The sequence below is a fragment of the Convolutriloba macropyga genome, chromosome 6 (genome assembly GCF_964194025.1).
Source record: "Convolutriloba macropyga chromosome 6, txConMacr16.3, whole genome shotgun sequence".
NCBI classification, from domain to species: domain Eukaryota; kingdom Metazoa; phylum Xenacoelomorpha; order Acoela; family Convolutidae; genus Convolutriloba; species Convolutriloba macropyga.
Genome location: NC_134473.1, coordinates 73,949,563 through 73,974,745, shown reverse-complemented (window position 1 = coordinate 73,974,745; position 25,183 = coordinate 73,949,563). Strand labels below are relative to the sequence as shown.

At 33.8% G+C, this 25,183-nt stretch overlaps 3 protein-coding genes across 3 annotated transcripts in view; 1 reads left to right on the top strand and 2 right to left on the bottom strand.

Annotated features, from left to right (window-relative positions):
- The window catches only part of LOC142340611 (poly(A) RNA polymerase GLD2-like), a 303,984-nt gene that overhangs the window by 121,228 nt on the left and 157,573 nt on the right, over positions 1-25,183 (top strand). The window lies entirely within an intron of this gene.
- LOC142340612 (uncharacterized) overlaps positions 1-25,183 on the bottom strand; it is a 355,986-nt gene that overhangs the window by 195,480 nt on the left and 135,323 nt on the right. The window lies entirely within an intron of this gene.
- The window catches only part of LOC142340606 (substance-P receptor-like), a 129,776-nt gene continuing 111,112 nt past the window's right edge, over positions 6,520-25,183 (bottom strand). Inside the window, exons 7-8 of the mRNA XM_075391293.1 lie at positions 9,339-9,535; positions 6,520-6,962 (exon numbers count right to left, since the gene is read on the bottom strand). Of these exons, the coding sequence (XP_075247408.1) occupies positions 6,632-6,962; positions 9,339-9,535 (528 nt within the window). The 3' untranslated portion in view covers positions 6,520-6,631. The remainder of the gene's footprint in view (positions 6,963-9,338; positions 9,536-25,183) is intronic.

Genomic DNA, 25,183 nt, shown 5'->3' with positions numbered 1-25,183 from the left:
CCACACGCGCGTAAAACCGCCCCAGAAAAATGAGCATCAGAGCGGAAAGCTTAAATATGATTGGCCAAACGATTGTTCTAAATTAAAGCGCTACAAATGTCGTCTCTTCATTATCGTCCCTTGATTTTCTACGATAGGTTGTTGTGATGCGCACCACAATGCACCTCCATAGTCGCGATCCCCCCCCCCCCCCCTCCCCCCTCCCCTCACCCAAAAGATAGAAGTAAGTCACCCTATCGTGTAAGCACTTTTTAAATCAGAATTTGCCCCAAATTCTGAGTAAGTTACATGTTTCAAAAAAAAGTAATCGTTTCAAATCGGCCTATCAGAGTTCAGGCAATATTCGGCTTTATCTCGAGTCTGAAATTCTGATCAGAGACCCTCTCAATCTGGAAAATGTGATCAGAGAAAAATTTGGGTCCGGGCCTCAACCTGGGTCACTTTTATAGAATTCTGCTCGATGGCTGTTTGGCTCTATTGGCTCAGAGCCCTCATCGACCAAGCGATCTCCAACTTGAAAATGCCAAGTCAATCATAGTAACCGCTTGTTATGGTTTTAGTTTAACACAATTTGAACTTTTGATTTATACTCTCTGATGAAAACCTCACTAGTGCAATTCAAATTTCATTTTACTGTTATGTATGAGATCTTTTCACGAAAAAATGATCGAGTTACAATCTATCATTCATCAAGCAAATTTGGTAAACCCATAACTTCAAGCAGTAAGCACATTTTTGTTAGATTTCTTGAGTTGTGATCAATTTTCTATTTAATGAGGAAATATAAGAGATACTGTTCAAAAAACCAATTTTCAATTTTGAAAATTTTACCTTGGCCTGTGAACTTACCCCTAGATGAGGTTTTGCTTGTCTTAAAAGAGTCGACCGAAAAAAAAAACGGTCCATCATTTTCTCATTGTTAAGAAATTTGTTCACATTGGAACATTTCAACTGAATTTCATATCATAATTTAAATTACTCGTAGATAAGGTCTTTCCTACCACACAATGATCGACAAAAGAGGACATTCTATGCTTTTCTCAATGTTAAAAAAATGTTCACATTGGAAAAATTTAACTGAATTTCATATCATAATTCATTTGGCACAGTTTGTTCAAGATAGGGCTCCTGAACTGATGGTTTTAGTGATTGAATTTGGTAGCTTACACAGAAATAACTAGCATCAATAAACAGAAATAAACAATTTTGGAATAAAGAAAATGCTGCTCAAAAATGAACAGCTTTAAAAATTAAAATCTTAAAATTGATCAATTTAAAATTTGGCAATAAATCAAAGATAGCTCAGATTTTGACAGCAATGGTCGATAATGATCACTTTTTCGGTATAATTTTATATGAAAACACTAAGGTCAAACTTATACTCTCCTAGCAGAGAATTTGTTCACACTTGGATTTTCCTGTATTCTATTTGTTTCCACATTTTTAACTGACATTTTAGTACAGGATTATACCGAAACTTCTTTATGTAACACATACGCCGAGGCTTAAAAAATTTGCAAGAAATGCGTTTCATAAACAAACCCTCTGGAATTGATATACCAAAAACACATCTTTTTTGGTCAAGTAGAACTTTGTCTCAAGCTGAATTGGACATAATAAGCTTTGCACTTGAACTCATAAATAAACTTTTCTATGCATTGATGAAGCGAAATATTCCCTTTCGGAATACTTTTGTGGCTTACTTGCAGATTTTTTCACCCTGAATGACTTGTAATCAAAACACAAAAACACATCCCAAGGTTACGTGTGAACAAAGACAGGAAACATTTGATTAGGTGTCCCAAACTAAGATAACTTAAACTCACTAAATGTAACGTCTGAGTAAATTCAAGAGCTTCACTAAATGACACATAATTGGAACATCTATAGGACAACACACAATTTAGCAAAAACTAATCAAACAGTAATATTCTCGGTTCCGTGGAACTAGCAACTGTGTTTGGCACGTTCAGCAGATTTTCGCATCCCAATTAATATACATTCTTCCCATGTGTGAAGATACAAAAACTAGATATAATCATTTTACAATTTACTGGCAGTTTTGTATTGCCTTTACAAAGAAGTGGAAAACTTAATTGACTATTTAAATAAACTTCTTTGTGTTTTTCATCTTTAATTTGATGTGATAATATGATTTCTACGATCGAATCTGTATGAATATTTTTACTGTTCGTTTTTTTTTATAAATTGAGTGCGTCAGTTATTTTTTAAATTCTCACACCTCTTAGGGCCTTGTTTAAAATCTTATGAAATTGTTAAAGTTTTCTACTGAACTGTCATTCTACTAATTGGGAAATGAAATTAGTTTTTTCCGTCAAAAATATTTTAACAGCAATGGTAGCTAGTTCTAAAATCATCATTTTTTTGCTAGAATTTTTCGTGCAAACCATAAGATCAATAAGAAGAAGTTGAGAATTTGTTCGCACTATGATTTTTCTGTGTTTGTTTATTTCCAAATTTTTCACTGACGTGTTAATACAGTATTATAATGAAACTTAATTAGGCAACACATAAACTGTTGCTAAAAAATTTGCCAGAAATGAGTTCATATGCAGATTCTCTGGATTTGAGACCAAAATGATATCTCTCAATTTCCGCTGAAGTAGAACTTTGTGTCAAGCTGAACTGGACATAATAAGTTTTGCACTCAAACTCATAAATAAAACTTTCTATATATCGATGAAGCGAAATGTTCACTTTCGGAATATTGTTCTGGCTTACTGGCAGAGTTTTTGGCCCTGAATAACTTGAAAATAACACACATCCCAAGCTTACGTGTGAACGAGACATGAAAACTTTTATTTAGTTGTCTTGAACTAAGATAGCTTAAACTCACCAAATGTAACCTCTGAGTAAATTTAGCAGCTTCACTAAATGACACATATTTGAAATATCTATAGGACAACAAATATCTGAGCATTATCTAATCATACAGTAAAATTCACATTTCCGAAGAATTAGCAACTGCGTAAGGCACGTTTAGGTTTTGGCATTTAAATCAAAATATCTTTATTTTACTTTCTTTTATCACTTTTATGAATTGCTCTATTTGAGCACTCCATTCAATTGCGTTTTAAAAATATGCTGATTTATCATTTTCGTTGGTCCAGTTATGACCTATCACTGTCTTTAATGGGAAGAACCAAGAGATCTACAAATTGAAAATATATAAAAGAATAATTATGCGAAATCTACATCTTTGAATAATGGATATTTTTTTCAAAATTTAGTTCAGAGGCATCAGAATGACTGGTTTATTACAATTTCCTGCAAAACTCCGGGTAGGAGAATGGCATCTTTTGCTTAAGGTTATAGGGCTATGGATTGTTATTTAGAAAGCGCGTAGCTCGGTCAAGACAAAAATATAAAACGAAATGATCGACTTTTTGCAATGTTTTCAATTTTCAAAAACGCTGGAATTTTGGAAAGTCATCATATCCACATTCCAGTTTTATCCGAAAAGAATTTTTTGAACCTTTGTACAATCTCATACAGTCCAGTGCTTGCAATACCGACCAACGGCACGTCTCAGGCAAAATCTTTACGAGCCTCAATTTCAAATGACAGATGTAAAATTACATAATTCAAGTACATTTGAAAACCAGAAGATCCATTGGAACAAATAAATTTAAGGTTTAAATAAGAACTATTAGACCTAAGTAAGGACTTTACAAACCTTAATTTCCTTTCCAAAGCAAAAATTTACTTGATCGTAGTTGGAAATTGAAATTGCAATGACCTGCAGTACTGTATTGAACTGCGAAAATAACGTATTCACTGTGGTTTTTCTTTAGCTAAAGGCAAAATTTTGACATAGATTCAAGCGATTTTGATTTTTGTTTTATTATTAGTTTTCAAATATGCATTCATCTTATGTGATAAGTTACAAAAACTAATTAAACTCATTTTACAGTTCATTCTCATTTTTACACGGCTTTTACCGAGAAGTTGAAAACTTCAATGTGGATTTTTAAAAAAATTTTTAAGTTTTTTCAATTTGAATTCGATATGATGATATGATTTTTACAATTGAATCTGTAAGAATACTTTGCTGCTCTTTTTTCAAAAACTATTTGTGTCAGGCAATTTTTCTAAAAGTGTAATTTTTTAGAGATTTTGTTTAGAGCCTTATGAAATTGTTAGAGTTTTCTCCTGTACCGTCATCCTGCTTATTGGGAAATGAAAATAATTTAACAGCAATGGTAGCTGGTTTTTTAATCATCAACTTTTCGCTATAATTTTCTATGTAAACTAAATGGTCAAAAAATGGTTTTCTAGTGGAGAATTTGTTCACACTTTGATTTTCCTGTGTTTTGTTTGTTTCCACACTCTGACTGACATGCTAATACATTATTATACCAAAACTTAATAAGGCAATGCATATACTGTGGCTTAAAAATTTGCAGAAATGCGTTCACATTTAAACTCTCTGGATTTGAGACCAAAATGATATCTTTTTTGCTCAAGTAGCACTTTGTCTCAAACTGAATTGGACATAACAAGCTTCGCACTTGAACTCATAAATAAACTTTTCTATGCATTGATGAAGCAATATATTCCCTTTCGGAATATTTTTCTGGCTTACTGGCAGATTTTTTGGCCCTGAATAACTTTTAAATAAAACAAATCCCATTGTTCTTGAACTAAGATAGCTTAAACTCCCTACTTTTAATGTCACTTATTTCAAACATCTATAGGACTACATATAATTCAGCAATACCTAATCAAACAGTAATACTCTCATTTCCGTAGAATTAGCAACTGTGATTGACACGTTCAGGTGTTACCATCTCATTGAATATACATTTCTCCTATTTGTGAGGATACAAAAACTAGATATAATCATTTTACAATTTACTGGCATTTTTGTATTGCTTTTACCGAGAAGTGGAAAACTTTATTGACGATATTAATACATTTCTTTGTGTTTTTCAATTTAAACTCGATATAATAATTTGATTTCTACAATTGAATCTGCAAGAATACTTAATTATTCTGTTTTTGAAGTTGTTTGCGTCAGCCAATTTTTCTAACTGTCACATTTGTTAGAGCCTTGTTTAGAGCCTTATGAAGAAGTTTTTTTCCGGAACCGCCCTCCTACCATTGGGGAAACGAAAACAAATTTTGCATCAAAAAGGAGTAAAACGGTCTGGAGATAAATTTTTCCATTTTACGATTTTCTTGTGCTAAGTGAAAAGCAAAAATACAGTAATCAAATTTTTATTATGCGTTTATTTATTTTTATAAAATAGGATATTTAACTAGTTGCTGGTTTTGAAATTACTGATAGGTAACAAGGTTTATCATTGAAAGGAGTTTTCAGGGTTTTAAGCTCACAATTTGTTCGTAATATTCAACTGAGGATGGGTATCAGGCAAAAAAGAAAATTTTTTAGCCATTAGATGAAAGTTCTGATCTACAATTAGGCAAATAGCAATAAAGATACGTAAAAGTGTCCCTAATAACACATATAAAACGGCCGGGGCAACCACTAAGTGTTGATAAACACTTAGTGGTTGCTTTGAAATAACATGAATCGACCGTTAAAAGAGTCGAATTTTTGAAACTGGGTGACAAGTTGTGGTCCAATGAGGTGTTACTTATTTAGAGTATCTTGCTAGTTTCAATGTTTTGCCTCTCTTCTAATCTAATGTTACTTACTACTGCTAATAACTTTAAATAGAAATACAACAGGGAAAGAATTGTGGGCGAGCAAAATAATGTATCAATTGTTTTGATCTAAATTGTTTAATGTTATTAGGATAAAAAATTCGGAAATGATAAGGAGAAATTAAACTAAAGTGTTCAAATGCTCAAAAGAATCATAAATTTTGTTGACTTTTAAGGGTCTAATTTCTACGGCTACAATGTTATGACTACACAGTCCTTACGCCTAATGACGTATTCGCCTAATTTTCAACGTCTCATTAATCTGTATCTCTCAGATTGACTCTGGCTCTATAACTTTGGAATTGAACCTATGTAAAGAATATTTTGGTGTGCATTTAATATCCAATTTCATATTGCTTCAGCTTTAATTGTTTTTCGAGCTCAAAAATTTTTAAAACTCGATAGATAACAGATCTGCTGACTTATGCCCATAAATGTGATCGCAGTTAAAAGGGTTGAACGTGAACATGCCAATGTCAAAATTATCTCATCTCCCCTATCTATTTCTATCACCATTAAATCGACTCCCACTGTTCGTTGAACAAAGGGACCTAAATTGGTATTTTTTTTTTAAAAAAACCATCTATAATTGTATTTATAATTGGACTTTCCCATTATTGCGCCCTGTGATTTTTACGATCGCTTGTAATTTATGATCTCTTATAGAACTATTGCGTCACTATGTGTCCAAAATAGCTCACCCGTTCTGTTGGGGTTGCAATTAACACGCACCTACATAGCTGTAAGCCGGGGTGTGGGTAACGGAAAAGATCCTGGATCTTTTCCGTTTGTGCCCCCCCCCCCCCAGTACGCTATGCGCCCCCCAGTTACAGAGCACGTGCCATTACATAGTAAATCATGGTAAAAATATGGCACGTGCGTCTGGGGGGGGGCACAAACGGAAAAGTAAAAACACTAATAACACATAAAACCGCCGGGGCTAACACTTAGTGGTTGCTTTGAAATAACATGAATCGACCGTTAAAAGAGTCGAATTTTTGAAACTGGGTGACAAGTTGTGGTCCAATGAGGTGCTGTTTTTATGTGACCTTGATGAAGATGTTCCCGGTTGATGGTAAACTGAAGACGATGAGTGGTCATAAGTTGACATGACGCTTGTTGATAAAATAGTGGAGCTGTTTTTGCTCTTCCCTTGTCCGCTTGTTTTTGATCGCATTTCTTGGCCAGTTGCGGGGTTGCGCACGATGTCTATGTCCAGTCGTCGCTTGCAAAGGAGTGCGCGGAAAAAATTGCGGAACCCACGTCGGAATCTGTAACAGAAATAGTCAAAAATTGACTGACAAAATAATATCAGCTGAGAAAGCAAATGAAGTAATCTAGTCCGAGGCAACCCCTGAACAGTGAATAAAAACGTGACTCTGACAAAGCCTCTGAGAAAATATATAATGGTTATGTGACTCTGATTGAAGTCACTGATAACTTCATACTAAGTCAGAATTTCAAAGTGACTTCTGATATTAAGTCAGAATTTGGAAGTGACTTCTGCAGAGTCACTTAACCATGCTTAAAACAAGAAACGCGCACGTTTTAAAATGACCAAAGTCAACGAAATTCAACTTCTGGCTTAGTAGCAACTTCTCACATTTTAACTTCAGGCACTGCAGACTTTCGGCAATTTAAAATGTGCACGTGAGTTTTTTAAGTTAGTAATCGAGAACCGCGCGCTATTAACCCATGCCAGAATATCGAAGTGACTTTGGCGAGAGTCACACAACCATGCTTGAAACACGAACCATTTGAAACACTTTCATTTCATAAAGGGAAATTTAACCTTGTAGAATTTTGACGCTGCAGATATCGAGCAATTTAAAACTTTAACGTGTGCGTTTCAAACAAAGGTTCAATACAGACAATAAAATATCATTAGAGAGAATGACAAAGCGCTCCTCGGATTCAAGGGATGGAAGATAGAAGTTGAAAAAATATACTTTGTGTCGAAATCGTTCTTTGCAGTCTAATGAAACTTCCAGTAGTGTCACGTGTTCATGGATTGAGTATAAATCAAGACAAAAAGAAAATTAATCTAACCAAAATTTTTAATACCAAAACACAGCAGATTTTTTAAAATTGTTTTTGTTGGACGATGATAAAACTTCCTTTTCTTGCCCGAGGGCTAAGTGTTATTTTGATCAAAAATGTAGTTTTCATCCGACGTCGTCGAGAAACACCAAAACACTTCAAGCTAGATCTCTCCAACATTCCGCTCGTAAACAAGTTGAGTAACAAGTGGAGTATAACAAGTGGAGTATAACAAATTTATACAATTTTTTGCAGAGAAGAATACAAGCAATTCTTTTTTATCACCTTTTAGTCAGAGACTCATTGTTTGCTTCCAGCTTCAGACGAGTCCGAATTTCACAGCTCAGGACTTTGCGACCTAATTAGGTTCAGCTTCTTATCATTGGTTTAGATTTCCAATCGTTGTCTCCACTCTTTAAAAATTGCTATATATATATATATATATATATATATTTAAGATCTGGATGCTGTATAGGTAAGAAAAAAAGTCATTTTGCGTGAAGTATCAAAATGAAGGCCGTGCCTACTTAAAATTTTCTTCGTTATTAAATAAACAAATCCATCTCATATATTTGTCTCCATATTTTGTCATAAAAATACCGCGGTGTACGTTATACCAAAAAAAATTATTACGTCAATTCGACACCGAATTCTTGGCGGAGATTTGGAGTCTTCGGTGTATATTTCATGTTTGGCTATCAACCAATAGCGAACGTCGGCCAATCAACGGTTGGGAATTAACATGCACAACGGAATGATCAGTGTATAAATAGAGCTTGAAAAAACACCAATTTCACCGTAAAATGCATATTTAAGCACAATTCTTGCGCAGTAAATTTTTACTGTGTCTTGTTTTAAAATGTTTTCTTGAGCAGTAAATTGTATGTTTTTTTGTCCAGTGTCTACAAATTGCTTTAGCTGCATTTCATTTCTTGATACCCCAGCTGCTGGTTTTTCTACTTAAGAGCATTTAAGTTAAACGCTCCTAAGTTAAATTTAAACGCACTTAAGTTTAAGTTTAAAGATTTTGCAAAAACAAGTCTTAGAAATATTTCTGTTTCTTTGATTTGTTTCCTTATCGGAATCAATTGGTATGCGTAAAAAGATCCCGTATTGTTTGATGTGTAGTAAACCCAGTCCCATTTGATATTCGAAAAACTAAGTGTAATGCAACGATGATCTACAATATAGCGGATAATACAGTTCACAGGAGATGACTGGAAAAACGTAATATCCAGAGAGATTCGAAATCATTGATGCAAACTTGGTGGTGTAAAACTTTATTTGTCATAAGCAGGAAAGTAGCCGTTACAATCAAGCTTTCATCCTTTTTTCTTAACGGAAAAGTTTTTTTGACCATTTCAGATTGACCCATTTACTGATTTATATACGGTTTCTTAGAATTAAGGGAACCGAGATTGAGGTCCAAGCCCAAAATAATCTCTGACCAGACCATGCTCAAACCACACGATACGTGGGGTAGTTGTTCAGATCAGAGGTTGGTTCAATTTGGTACCTCAACCTGAGAAAGGTAACTTTGCGACAATGAATGTGTTTTAAATTAATTGATGTGACGTCAATGTTTCTTCCTGTAAAGTTTAACTGACCTTCCGTTCATATAGCAGTAAATGATGGGATTGTAGACGGTGTTCGAGTTGGCCAAGAGGGTGACGAAGAGCCAGATGTTGTTCAGTTGACCGAAGTCCAGGATCCGGTTGTCGATCCCGATGGCAATCAGCACCAGGTGTGCAGGGATCATTGTGATGTTGAACACCACTGCAATCGTGATCATCATCTTAACTATCTAAACAAAATATTATCTGCAATACTAACTGGAAATTATAAAATAACCGTAAAAATTAAATTTAAAATAAAAAGAAAAAAGTTTTCATTGAACCTGTTTTTAAGCGTTTTCCCCAGTTGGAAAATTTTCCAAAAGAATGCTCATCAAAAATCGATGTTTTTAAGGAAAACGAATAAACAAGTAATTTAAAAATACCTATTAAAAGATGTCAATCAAAAACGGCCATCGCCTAAGAACTTTGATAGCCAAAATTTGATTGTTTTGACCGGTCATCTCAAGTGGGGTTTCATATTTTAAAAAATTTTTACAACCAATATGTTTCTTTCCTCACTGCCAACATCACCGATTTTCTTAAATGTATTAGAAATCTGAGAAAAATAACCGGCTAACTCGCACAAAATGCTCTTGAATGACAGTGGGGATTGACAATTGAAACGGAGTTTAAACATTGACTTAACGGAGCAACTACTTATCTGTATGACGGGGAGGACACAGTATACGATGGGAGAGATAAGTAGGAACTGGGGTGCAATAAAAAATTGCGGAAAAAAGGACCACAAAAACGATTCAGAAATTGTATCGTCAAACTTTGAAGTTTTTCCCCCGGCAATTTTTGAGCGATGCGCATTTTAACGACCAGTAGAATTCTAAAACAACTGCATCACAATATAATGCTCTATTGCTATACTAGTCATGCATTTGTCGACAACACATAAAATGATAAGCGGTGAGACAAGCATTAGGCTTTGTCTTGGTTCTGACCTGCTCTGTTTTGACATCTTTGGTTATTCTGGGGGGGGGGGTAATCAGTTTGCTCTTCTGTTCAGGAATTCGATATACCGAAGACAAAGATACGTCCACGAGGAAATGGAAATGGTTAGCGAAAGAAAAAAAGAAAAATTGAAAGTAGAACGACAGGATAGGATATAGGATGTCATAGGGCGTAAGTTAGAAGCAGTTTCTCAATAATTTTTGTTCTTATAGTATTAAATAGAACGTAGGAAAAGGGGCTCCTTTAGTTTTTTGATTGCTTCTTTTGCAACAGTCCAACAAAAAATAATAGCTCAAGAATATTGGCAGAAAAAATTTATACTCGCAAGACGCAATAACATCGTCGAGTAAGAACCTTGGAAGACTTACTTTTGTTTTCAACTCGGAAGGACAAACCTTACCAGTAGTTTTGATAAATTTAACTAGCAGCTCTGAAACGGTTGAACTAAGTCAGTTTCCGCTATAGTTTTGTCGTTTTCGGTTTCCTTCGACGACCAAAAAGAGAAAAAAACGCAGAAGAAATGGCTTAAAATGGACCAATAAAAAAAACTATTAAAAAAATGAGAGCATTTAAATCAAAAGTAAGAATGTGTAAAAATCTTTCTATCAATTTTGTTCCCAACGGTCAGAGGTTTCTAATGGAAAAAGGTTTGATAAATACGAGTATAGGAATACAATTACATGACTGTATCGTCTTATTGAACAATACAAAAAAAATTGTTTAAACAAATGCATTGCAGTGAAGCAATGAAAAGGAAGGAACGTAGATCGAGAAGGAGGGAAGCTTAGTTGAGAAGAATTTTCAAACAGAGCAATTTAAACTTTTTAGCAAATTGAATATATATTATATATATATATATATATATATATATATATATATATATATATACATATATATATATATATATATATATATATATATATATAAACACACACACACACACACACACACACACACACACACACACACACACACACATATATATATATATATATATATATCACTGCAGTTAATCTGACGAGCGCTGAGCTCTTAATTGCAAAACCAAAACTATAGGAAAAACATTGGAGTTTTTAACTCAACTCTTTCTATGTGTTGAACTGTTCAGGGTTGAGCACACAGAAAAAGTTGGTCCAACAAGCCAGCTGAATGTCATAAACGACAATTATTTCAATCAGATTGCTTTTTAGCTACCGCAGCCTTTTGCAGTGGAAAATGAATTCTAACATTTGAGGAACTTTTACGTTTTTTTTTAAAAAGAAAGCGGGTTAAACATTAATTGTCTGATAATATAATAGCAGTAACAGTTGAGCCAAACAGTGGAAGTGCTCATGTTGTTTAATTACGACAACTTTTCAATCATCACTTTCAAGGTACAGAGAAATTTTGTGGCGGAGCGGATTTGGATGACCATGTTCGTACTTATTTAGTACAATCTGACACACTAAACAGAGTGACCCCGAATTTTATGTTCTCAATTTAGACAAAACTTAATGAAAAAATACCTGTGGTACTTGGGCACAAACCTAATTGTACCAATTGCAGTAAATTGTTAGAATTCTTTTTTTGTAAGTTTATACGCCCAACGTTGCCAACCTCTATATCATATAGTGTGTCAATCGTCATACGATTGTTGAGAATTGTGTCAAATATTTAGCCTTTTGAATTCAAGTGACATTAGCAGCGAACTGGCTAACTACAGTGTTAGGCTTATCAATATGAATAAAGTTAGTTGTTCAGTGACGTTTTGCAATAACACATACACGAGTTTCGGTCTGTATAACGCAATACGTATTACAAGACGCTGTCAGATACCCAAGCAGTAACCTCCCATACATAGGAAAAATGGAGAAGCCAAAGTAAGATGGTCCTCGTTGCAACGACAAATATTGAACTGGAAGAGAAAACTACTCAGAGACAAACAGACAAAAGTTACTCACCCAACTCATCCGGTTCAACAAAAAGCGGTCCACAATCCAACAAAAACTATGGAACAAGACAGACGAAGAAGATACAACCAGCCAATTGCCTAACAGAAAAACGAATGCAACGCGAATGATAAATTAGGCGTCCTCTGTGGAAAAATACCCAGGGCTTAGCCGACCAGAAAGCTAATTCAATGATATATTTCAGTTTAAATGACGAAAAACAAAAAAATGGCTCGCAGAAATTCTCAAAAACAAACGTAGACGCTAAAACATCACTAGACATCAGCAAAAAACCGAGATCACGTTCATTTGACCCGCAACGTCACGCTCGACAGATATTATCTCCTCACCCGTAAAAAAAGGGGGAATGTGGAACAAATCCAGAAAAACAATTCGGCAATAGCAAATGTTGGTTGATGATCGATTCGGGAAGCTCCATAAGCTTTGTAACGGAACTGATGGCCAAGGACATAGAGAAAAGAGTCAGCAACACTTTTTGGAGCCGAAAAACGAACCCCAATTAACTGCATAGCTAAACGAACGATCCAATCCGCAAAACGCAATCCGCAGGAACACTATACAGCGACAAACAGCGCATCGGAGAGAGCGCCGGACAAGCGACTCTGATCGTAGTCCCCACTGATCATCGAACAACTGTGCCAAGAGACCTATGTGAATCCCTCGGCGTTCAACTTCAACAACAGGACCCAATTTCATTGGAAAATAACAACGTCCTGTCAATTGATATACCATCTACGTGTCGGCTAAAACAAGAAGTAGCAATCGAAAGAAAAACGTAACCAGAAGGGCAAGCTGGTCAAAATACTGTAGAGTAAAATCCCAACTTACAACATAAATTAAACCTGTCCTCAAAAAAGGACGCCACTACAAAATCCGCCCGACGCAGAGGCCGACCCCCTAGAAGACACGGCACAATCTTCCAACGAATCCACAAGAGTTAGACGTCATTTGTAAGCTCACCACGGACGGTTCCACCCCAAAAGAAAAACAGCATGAACGCAAACAACGGAGAGGTAGACCAAAAAAAAATATCCAACCCCCAAACTGCCAGGAAATTCACGACAAGAACAAATGATAAGTAAAGGCACAGGCCTCTAAGCCAAACACTCATCGCTAACAACAAATACGACTTGAACGCGATGAAAAGAACAACAGTATATATTTACGTGGGTCAGATTATGACGTCAGTGAAAGTATTACAACAACACAAAGCACTCAGAACTAGAAGCGTTTGCCAATTTTGTCATCTATTAAACAGCGGCAAGAATTTAATCACAAAGCACAGTTTTATGAACATAAAATAGATAATTCAAATCAATCTGAGCCACCATCAAAATCAGACAATTTCGTAATTAACTCAATCTGTTTTCATTCAAACAGAACACTGAGGCAATTACTCTCAAAATATTATCCATATAATTAGGCTATTTTTTTAAAACTTCAATTTGTAACTGGATGAAAGGATAGCAATGGTCCACAGAGAATCACACAGTTAGTATTGCTGGTCTGGAAGCAGAAATCTTTTCAAATTTTTGGGTTCTTCCCCATTCTAACCTCCAAGTGTTTATGGCGTGGCACCCATTGTGGTATTCTCACGTGATAGTGGGTCTATACGTTGTAAGACCATTAAACATGCGGGTATTGGGTGGCCAATACCCAATATTTTTAAGAAAAATTTGTCTCATTTTGAGTTCTAATAACCAATACAAGATTGTTATTTGAGTTGATGGTACATCATTAATGCAAGAAGAATTGTTTTGCTAATAGTCGGTAATGTTATTAATGTTTTGTTTAATTGAAAAAAATGGGCGTCTGTAATTTACCTCCATATTAATAACGCTGGTTCAAGCGGGGTCTAGAAACAGACTCTTAATTACACAACCACAGAAAATAGCTCCCAGGCTGATTATTGCATCAAAAAACACCACGAAAGAAACACCACGAATCTACCCAAAAATAATAAATTCAGAGAATGACAAAAATGAGACAACAGAATTTTATAGAAATACATAAAACACGGACGAAAAAGGCTGACGAGAAATTTTGAACAAGATCAAGCCCTCTTTTAAATATTCATGTTCGTGTATTTTCACGTGCAATTGCGGACATTGCAACCCAATCCCGAAAGTCGAATTATCAAATTAGCTGGAAAGTGACGGGCGCAAGCCCCGAATCAGACTGATTCAAAGCCTAAACTACTACTACTACTACATACCAAGCCTTCGCGTGTCTCCAACAGGGGCAAAAAAACATAAGAAACAGCATGAACTTAATGGTGAACAGATTTGAGTGCTGAAGAAATGTTACGAAAGCTGGTCATTGGCGAGAAGCAGCTTCGATAAAGACGGCGAAAAAGACAAAGGCACAGTGGAAGCTAATGCTTCTCGTCGAGCAACAAATACTTTGTTCCAAAGAACAGTTTTGCCGTGCAAGCAAAATACTGCCATCGAATGGCATAGCACCCGACATTAGAAAAACCCCCAAAGAAATCAAAAATTTGCGTTGATGCTAAAACGAAAACAATAATCCCAGGGAACAATTTAGAGGCAGAGTTTATCAATTTCATTCAGCAGAAATGCTTCCACAGTTTTTATATTTCCCGATTTATTGTATTGAAATTGAAAAGAAGAAATCAAGCGTCTCTCAATACTGCTGGTATCTTGATGACTGGATTATTCCCGTAAAACAGGCAGAGTTTTGGATATAGCTCAAAATTGTAAAGGATAACGGTAGCAAACAACGGGTCAGAAATCAGGAAAAATTTGTGCAAATTATGGCTCAATGAAAGCTTGAAAAATTGAACGGATTATCAAGAGAAACAACGTAGAACGAAGCTTAGATAAACTGTCCACAATGTTTTCTTGTTCTCCAAGAACCATTGCTCTTGTTCCCTAAAACGCTCTGTCCCCTGATGTGCAATTCTCCTTCAAACGAATTAAAAAACCTGAACAGAGTTGATACACTTCAGTGAACTATGTTCAACTGCATTTTAGGATTTTTTCGTCAGATACTTCATTCGGCCAGGCATGCCTTCTAATAATCAGAGTTTGGAACGGAACATGAGCTGGTCAGGCTCAGTCCACATATGTTTGTTCAGTTTTCTAATCATCTGTTCTGGTAGAAAACTGACAGGCCAATATCCAAATGAAGATACTTCGTTAATACAGTCGAAGGATCAGGATGAAGTCTCTGAGAAATTTTGGCAAGAAATTGGGATTTTCAACCTATTATAACTGATTAGAAACAGTCCATATTGTAAATCTGTGACTCTGGATACAGTCGATGACAGTTCCGTGTTATGCCAAGGTTCGGATGATATGATTGCTCGTCAAGATCGTAAACGAAGAAAACTATATCATCTGGATCGGAGTTGTTTTGTCAAGCCTTAGTGAGTACGAGAGTTTAGTAATCGACAACAACCCCGGACAGGCAAGTTTTTTGCCTGCATATAAATAAATGCGTTTGATTGCATTTTAGAGATTTTCTTGCTAGGTACTGCATTCGCATGCCTTCTATTAATCGAAACCCAGTTTGGAAAAAGAACATCAGCTGATCAAACTCAGGCCTTATATGTTTGTTCCCTTTGCCAACCACCTGTTTTGGTTGAAAACTAACAGGCTAATATCCAGGTGCATAAAATTTGTTGGTTCTTTGAACCTATGATGACTTCCTAGTTAATGAAATTTAAGAAAAATCTCGTATGCAGTCACACTCATTAAAACATTCAAGTGCTGGCTGTCTGCAGATGCATTTGAAGCGTCGGGGTTAACAGTTGTTTCAGGATTAATTTTGTGCGGAAGCTTAAGTTGACTGAATGGCTGGCTATTCCTGGTTGAGAGATACAGTCCATATGTTCAATCAGTGGCTCTGGATATAATCAGTGACCGTGCCGTCCTGAAGTCCTGATGATATGATTGCTTGATCGTATATAGAGAAATTTATGTCAATTTGATCGGAGATATCTTGACAAGCAATTGTGAGCAGGAAAACTCAGTACTCGGCAACAACTCCGGAAGGGGCTAGTTTTTTTGTTTGTATATAATACAGGTCAGTTAGCAGCTTTGAATATTATCTTCACTTCTCCTTTGAAACCAAGCCTTGTCGCAGCTTTGGCCAAGAAACGTGGTTTTACCCTGTCAGTTGCTGAGGCTATGAAGTACAAACAGCAGGCCATGAAGTGAATTGAATTTCAAATCCGATTAAACACCTCGGCATTCAAGTCCCTTCATAAGTTCTAGGAGACAAATTGTGAGAAACTTGAACAAATTGTCCTTCTGGCCGATATCAGAGATTTGGCAGTTCGATGTATTATCTCATGCGTTCAGTAGGGCAGCTCAATAAGAGTCTGTTAGAGCAATGCGATAGTCCGCAATGTGCGGAATTACAGGCACATATTAAAAATGAGTAAACCTTTGAATGTTGATTTCACCTGATTAGTGCAGAAAATTCGTTTTACGATTTTTCGCCCAAAGTTTAAGGAAAATATACTACTAACATTAGAAGGCCAAAATTTCACTAATTACATTTCAATTCTAAAAGAACTAAACCTTCACTTTGGTTGTGATACTTTGTTGGGATGTGACGGTTTCATATCAAGTTCCATTGTAAGTTTTTTTATTGGGAGATGTTTATGGTTTTTTGTTTCGAACCTTTATGGCGGGGGAAAGGGGAAAACTACATGGTCAACTGGCTGTTTTTGTTCAGTCAATTTCCACGCATTAATATATTTATCGTAGAAAGATGTAAGGAGTATCATTCGAAAGCTTGCCAAACCTAGTAAACGAAATTTAAAAGATTTTTTAAATGTCTGTTAACCTAAAGAAGCTTAGAAGTTGAATTGTTTTAACAATTTTGTTCACTTTTATTTAAATCTTGATAAAATTGTAAACAAAAGTCTCATTGCTTTTCCGTTTAAAGATAAAAGACTGATGGCAAATTTTTTGAATCCTCTCGTTTGGCAAAAATTTCGGTTAAATATGTGAGAAAACCCATTTTTCTTTTTTCAAAAGAAAACAACACATATGACTCCTTTGTCCGCATTGTCCAATAAACAAAAAATAGAGTTGCTTAACTGTTTGAAATGACTCTTTTGATTAAATTTTTGGCTAAATTTTTGGAAGTTCAGCATTTTTTTTCAATTTTCCATGAAAAATGGATCCATATATGTTCCCTTAGACCACTCAATTCAATTTGACCTATAGTACAGAAACAAAACTGTTCTTACAATAATTTTCGCAATTCTTTTATTCCAGTAAAAAGAAGGTCTGTTTTATAAGAGATTTCAACTAATCGGTGGTCCCATTTATGAGCAATTAAGGCCTGATAAATAAATATTGTGTATTCTGAGTAAAACTCATTGTTTTAAAGGCAAAATACTAAGAGTCAGTCTATTTATTTAAAAGTTCTATTCGCTGTCTATCGAAATATTATAGAAGCTAATTGATGCTTTCAGTTGATACCTGACGGCTTTGCGCCAAAATAACTCGATAATTACACAAAATTCCTTATCGTTTATTTCTATAATATTTTATTGGCAAATTAGTAATTTTGGTACAATTTGCAGTGCTATTTGTTCCAATATAATGCAGCAGCAGTTGCATGGTTCGTTTCATTCGAATTGTACAATTTTACAACTCAAAAACTATTCGGATTTTAGTTGGGCGTTGTCCTTTTGTTAAAAAAGTAAAACATTTCGCTTTTTTCATTTTTTGTTTGTAATTTTCAGACTAGAAGGATTTCATATCAACGCTCAATTGATGAAAAGTCAAATTAGATTGCAAAGGAAAGCAATTGATCACGCATTATAATTGCAGCAAAATTCAGTAAAAAGCTGATTTTTTTGTTGCCTTCAAAATCGAGTTTGCATAAAATTGTCTGTGAAAGTTTGAGTTCTGCTTTAATTCGTTGATTTTTTTGACTTAGTCTCAGTGCTGACTTGTTCAATTGGCCTCCTAGGAAAAAACTAATGTTTTGTTTATAATTAATTGAAACTTTTTGTTTGTTATGAGATTTAGTTTGTTTGTTATTTTCAAAAAAATTTGGTTGTTCTTTCTTGATTTGCTACTTTTCTCTCTAACTTCCACCTTGTAGAGTACTCTCAGGAGAAAGAAAGCTCACAGCATCTGTCAAACGAGTTGAAGTATGTTCGTCTCAATTGTTTTATGTTTTAATTACGTTTTTTTGGATTTGAGGCTAAGAGATTTGAATTTTTTAGGTTGGCTGTTCACTTTCTTGACCCGTTATCAGCACAGTATTGGCCCGTCATATTTGACATCAATGGCGCTGAAAAAAGGCGCAATAGATTTTAATATTGTTTTTGTGATTAGATTATGATATTAATGGCTTCGACACCGTATTCCCACAAAATTTAATTGACTTTCTGATTTTTTGCTGGTATTTGTTCTTTTTGTAGTTGTATGACATTGTGGATAATGACAGATCTCACAGCTTTATATGGAGTCACAGATAAATTGTTTTAACGATTTCAATTAACAGTTAAGGGTTTTCACGACTTCGAAATAAATTGATTTCAAAAATTATCCTCTCTGTATCCTGTCTTTTGACTTTGCCCTGTCTGTTTTTGTCTGAATGTTGATTTTACAGATTGAAGACGGTTCTCATACCTGTAATGGTGAAATTTCTGTCAATTTAGTCAAAAGTATAGTTTAGTTATTAGGTGATGCTCTTCTGATATTGTTAACACTTTTGTTCTGAAAAAGAGATCGGCACTGAGTTTTTGTCGTGATAAACGTTTATTGTTTGTCTTGTCTCTCAGTGTCCTTAATGATCGCTCTCATGGGCCTTGTAATAAAGCATTATTTAGATTGTTTAGTGATTTCAGTTCATACCATTTTTTTAAAAGTTTCTACTTTTTCTTCATTTGGTGAACAAAGTAACAAATGGGGTTGAGCAGGGTCAAAACATTATGTGCAAACGCACATTACCGAAGCTCCTTGTCTTCTCTAATGTCAGTGCGTTTTTTTACAAAGCCAATCATAAAATTTGAACCTTAGTACTTTTAATACTTAAATCATGAAAAATTTGTCTCAACGCATATGAAGAATCTCCTTTGCCCCGACTAGATGCCCTGCACCGAATAGCAGAAAATTTTTAATTTTGTACGACAACCGTTCTTCTGTACTCCATCTTAAATTAATAAATAAAACAATTTTCTTTCTGCAATAACTACTTCTGTTCCTCTCTGCATTTTTTTAAAACTTGCAATTAGATACTTTTCCATGGCTTTTTCTCAAATTCTCAACTTAGAAATGAGTAACATTGCCTCTTATTAATAAAAGGAGCTTCGATTGCTTTGAAAAAATATAAACACGTTTTTCCACCTGGCATTTAGTACATTTGGCACGCGTAAGTCTTTTAATGAGCAAATATGTCAATTTCTTGACGCCTTTAAGCATTATATACGCTTTTAATTAACAAATTACCATATTTTTGTATTTAATTGTCAAGTGTAGGCTGCTAGCGAAACATTAATATTTCTGAAATGGGGAAAATTGATTTTTACCACTCAAAAATTCTAAATAGGAAAAAAAATCGAAACTGTGTCTCCGACGGTTTTCGTTCGTTTGAGTAGTTTAATAATAATTTTGTAATTTGGCTCTTCAAATAACAGAATTTTATCTCAAAATGTTGATTTTCCCCGACGACTGTTTGATTTATATTTAGCGCATTCATAAATTCTGACTTACATCAGCTGACTCCAGACGGCTCGTATTGATAACAAAAGAATTTGAACATAATTGGTTCTAAAAATTTAATTGAAAAAAGAAAAGAAAAGGAAATGGCTTATCTTTGACCTTCAAAGCTATGCTAATTAAAGTACGTTAATTAGGTTTATATATGAGTAAAAATCTTAAATTATACCGACTCAAAAAAGTTCTTCATGCATTTTTATTGAAACTTTTATTTTTGATCGTAATGTTTGCTCTCTTTGTAGTTGTAGACATCAAAGCACTAATAATTTTTTGACTTGGCAACTTTGTGGATATTTTTGTTCAATATAGAAGTTGGACACTTTTTTAATATAATTTTTCTGCTTTTAATATACTTGAGGCAATTGAAAGTGTTATTTTATTTAAATTGTTACAATCAACTGTATTTGAAAAGGCTAAAATTACTTGACGGCTGTTTTTGTTTTCCAATCTTTTTGGCAAGAGTCGGGTTTTTTAATGTCAAATGCAAGCACGCAAGTTTTCATATCACAATTCTTTTTCTAAGAGTTCCAATTTGCTTTAAAATGAGGCCCAATGAACTTATATTTCGTTTTGAGAGAAAACCTCATGTTTATTGGCTTGAAAAAAGTGTTTACTTAAACTTCAATGACTTTTTAAAAAACAGCCGTTTAAAATGTTCCTTAAATAAGAATAAGATAGCCAACCTAATGCGTTGACTAGATATTTTTACTTTGCATCCCTTTTTTATTATTATTTTTGTCAACTTGTAGCTCACTGATGCCTGGATATTTCTTCTCCTTATTGGAGCAAAAATTAATATGATGAAACGCCTTTTTAAACTAATGGTTTGGCAATGTTTGGTTACGTTTTTTCATTGAATGAATTTGATTTTCGTGAATTTGTTCATTTAATTGTAGTTCTTCTCTGTGATCCAGTTACCTTAACACAAAATTTACAGGTAAAATTGGCTTTTGAAAAGAAACCCAAGGGAAAAATCTAAATTTGCGAATGAATAGTTTACGTTCTTAATATCTTCTACAATTTTTTCTCGCACTTTTTTTTGAATTATTTGTTTTTGCCTGTATTCATTTTTTTCTTATGGTATTAGGACTTAATCTGATTAAAGACTTGTCTCATTGGTTTCCGATTGGGGTTTAAGTGAATATATTTGTGACTCTTCACTATAATATCGATTACATTTGCCATTAAACAAGGGCCTAATTATATTTATACAGCGTTAATATTCTTAAGTTTCATAGAATCTAAAAACTTTTCGTGCATTTTATTTGAAATAAATATTTTTGCTTGTAAGTTTTGCTCTTTTTGTAGTCATAGACATCAATGCACTAATAATTTTAAGACTTGGACACATTGTGAATATTTTCGTTTAATATAGAAATTGGACACTTTTTTCAATATAGTTTTTCTGCTTTTAATATGCTTGAGGTAAAAAACAGGAAATTTGTTTATATTGTTACAATCAAAGGTATTTGAAATGGCTTTGAAAAGGAACCAGAAAGAACAACTTGAAATATTGCGAATGAATAGTTTACGTTCTTAATGGGTTCTTCAACTTTCCAAGCAATTTCTTGTTGAATCAATAGTTTTTGCATGTATTGTTTTTCTTTTCTTGTATTATTCAGACTTATTCTGATTAAGGACTGGTGTCATTGGTTTCCGATTGGTGTGTAAGAGAATGTATTTTTGACTTTATCACTATAGCCTTGGTTACATTTGCCATTGAACAGAGGCCCAATAAGAATTATATAAGCGTTAATATCTTAAATTTTTACAGAATTTTAAAATGTTTTGGCGCATTTTCAAAGAAACATTTACATTTGCTTCTAATTTTTGCTTTTTTTTCATAGACATCAAAGCACTAATAGTTTTCTGACTTATAGTTTTGTGCATATTTTGTTCAATAATGAAATTGGACGCTTTTTCAATAAAGTTTACCTGTTTCTATTATATTTGTTGCAATAGAAACTTAAACGTTATTTGGATTGATACAATCGAAGGTATGTGAAATGTCGAAATGTATTAAGTGGCCGTTTTTTAAATTTTTTTTGCAAGAATCGTTATTTTCATGTCAAATAGATGCAAGTATGTTTTCATATCAAAGTTCCATTTCTTAGAGTTCTATTTCACTTATTATGAGGCCCAATGAAATTTTTTTTCAATTTCAGGGAAAAGCTTTTTTTATTGGCTTGAAAAAAGTGTTTACTTAAACGTCAAAGACCGCTTTAGTTTTGCCTGCATTTTTTGTTCTTTTTGTAGTCTTAGGTCTTAGTCCTTTTTAACAACAGTTTAATTTTTTCATTTACTAGGAATAAGATAACTAACCTAATGTCTTGACCAGATGTCTAATGGCTGGTATGATATCAAAAAAAAAATGTTAAAAGATAAATTTTTACTTTCCACTCTTTTTTCAATATTATTTTTGTCAACTTACAGCTCACTGGTGCTTGGAACCTTCCTCTTCTTAGGGGAACAAAAATTAATCTGCTGGCACGCCTTCTGTTTCAGCAACTGGTTTCTTAATTTTTAGCTACTTGTTTTTGTATTGGTTTATTTAATAGTTTTTATTTTCTGAATTCCTGTTATCTTATCACAATATTTGAGAGATTTGTCTTTGAAACGAAACCCAAACCAACATCTCTAAATATGCGAACGAGAGTTTCATGTTCTCAATAGCTTCGGTATATTTTCTCTGACTTTTCTATTGAATTATTTGTTTTCGCCTGTGTTTGTTTCTTTTTTTTTCCGTAGTAATATGACTTATTCTGATTAGGAATTGGTCTCATTAGTTTCCAATTGGAGTGTAAGTGAAAGTATTTCTTACCTCATCAGAATTGTTTTGTGACAGTTACCAATGATCAGAGGGCCAGTTAGATTAGTATAAGAGTTAATGTTTCAAACGTTTACAGAATCTACAAACTTTTTCATGCATTTTAATTGAAACGTTCATTTTCGCTTGTAATTTTTAGTGCAATTGTAGTCGAAGACATCAATGCACTAATAATTTTTTGAGCTTGACATTTTGTGGATATGTTTGTCAATAAGTAAATTGGACATTTCTTTAAATATAGTTTTTCTTTTTTTGATATACTTGACGCAGTGGAAAGCTTTTTTTTGGACTGTTACAATCAAAGGCATATGTACCAGGCTGCTCTTTTTTATATGTTTTTTTAAAAGAATAGTTTCAAAATTCAAGTGAATTTTCATATCAAGGATCCGTTTCTTTAAGCTCGATTTTCTCTTATTATGAGGCCAATGATCTTAATTTCCATTTTCAGTGAAAAGCTCATTTTTATCGACTCGAAGAAATGTTTACTTTTAATTCGATAATCTTTTTAGTTTCGCCTGCATTTGTTGTTCTTTTTGTAGTCTTAGATCCTAGGGTTTTTTTAAACAGCCGTTTAATTTTTTCCTTTAAGAGGAGGAAGATAATAAACCTGGTGCCTTGATTAGATATGTAATGACTGGTACGATATTGAAAAATACTTTACAAAATAAATTTTTAGTTTCCACAAATTTTTTATTATTATTTCTGTCAAGTTTTAGCTCACTGATGCCTGGATCCTTCCTCTCCTTAATGGAACAAAAAATAATCTGATGGAACACTTTTTGTTTTAACCAATGATTTAAATTTTTTTAACTACGTAATTATTTCGAAAAAGTTTGAATTTTGTATACATGATAATCTGTATGTAGATTTTCTCCGATTTCCTTCTACATTAACAAAATATTTACATATACTTTTGGCTTTGAAGAGAAACCTTAACAAAAAGTCTAAATTGCGAATCAATATTTTATGCATTTAACAGCTTCGACATTTTTTCTCGGTCTTTACTCTTGAATTGTTTGTTTTTGCCTCTATTTGGTCCTCTTCTTGTAGTTCTAAGACTGATTCTGACTGAAGAATGGTCTCATTCGTTTCCGACTGCAGTGTAAGTGAATGTGTTTGTCGCCTTATCACTATAATCTCGTTTGCGGTTTTTTTAAATAAAATTGTTGTTTCAAATGAGGTTTTACGCTAAAATAAGGAACTCTAACAAATTTCTAAAATACTTGAAGCAATAAAAAGTGAAGTTTTAGTCTCATCGTGGATTGTTACAGTCAACAGTATTCGAAATGTACAAGGCTGCTCTTTTTTTATTTTCACAAAAGAACTGGTTTTTTCATGTCAAAGACATCCAAGTAAAGCTTCATATCAAAGTTCCACTACTAATGATTCCAACTTGTTTTACCAGGAGGCCCAATGAACTTATATAATGTTCTCAGAGGATGGCTCATAATTTTCCATATCTAGAGTGAAGTGATTACATAAACTTTTAATAACCTGTTGAGTTTTGCATGCATTTGTTGTTCTTTTAGTAGACCTAGGTCTTAAATTTTATGAGCAACAGTTTAATTCGTCTCCTAGGAGGAGTAAGATAACTAATATTAGGCCCTGACTAGATATCTAATGGCTGGTATGACATCAAAAATTAATTTTATGGCTAAATTTTTGCTTTGCACCCTTTTTCAAAATTTTAGTTCTGTCAACGTGTAGCTCACTCATGACTGGATCCTTCCCTTCCGCTTCTTAATGGAACAATGTTTCTTCATTTGATGAAATACTTTTTGTTTTAACTTAGAATTTCATAATTAATGCCTTCTTGTTTTCATTGAAAATTGTTTTTTTTTTTGTAAATTTGTCCCTTTATGTGTATTTCTTCTCTGAAATCGTGTACTTTTATACAATATTTTCGTAAATTTGGCTTTGAAAAGAAATCCAAGTGAGTGAATCTAAATTTTGGAATGATTTTTTATATTCATATTATTAGCTTATTGACTTTTTCTCAAAGTTTATTTTTTGAATTTTTAGTTTTTGCCTGTTATTGTTTCTCTTCTTGCGTTCTTAAGACTTAGTCTAAGTAAGGACTAGTCTCATTGGTTTCTAAATGGAGTGTAATTAAAATTAATTGTTGTCTAAGCATTATAATCTTGGTTGCAGTTGTCAATGAATGAGAAGAGGACCTATTAGATTTCATTTCTTGCATTTTTCATTGAAAGTTTTGTTTTTGTTTTTTTTTTGTTATCTTTGTAGGCACAGACCTCATTTGAGGAAAAATTATTACATGATCACTCTGAGAATATATTTGTTCAATATAAAAATTGAAAGCTTTTTTCAATAATGAAAAATTCTGTTTTTAATATACTTGAGATAATAGAAAATGTATTCTTTTGGATT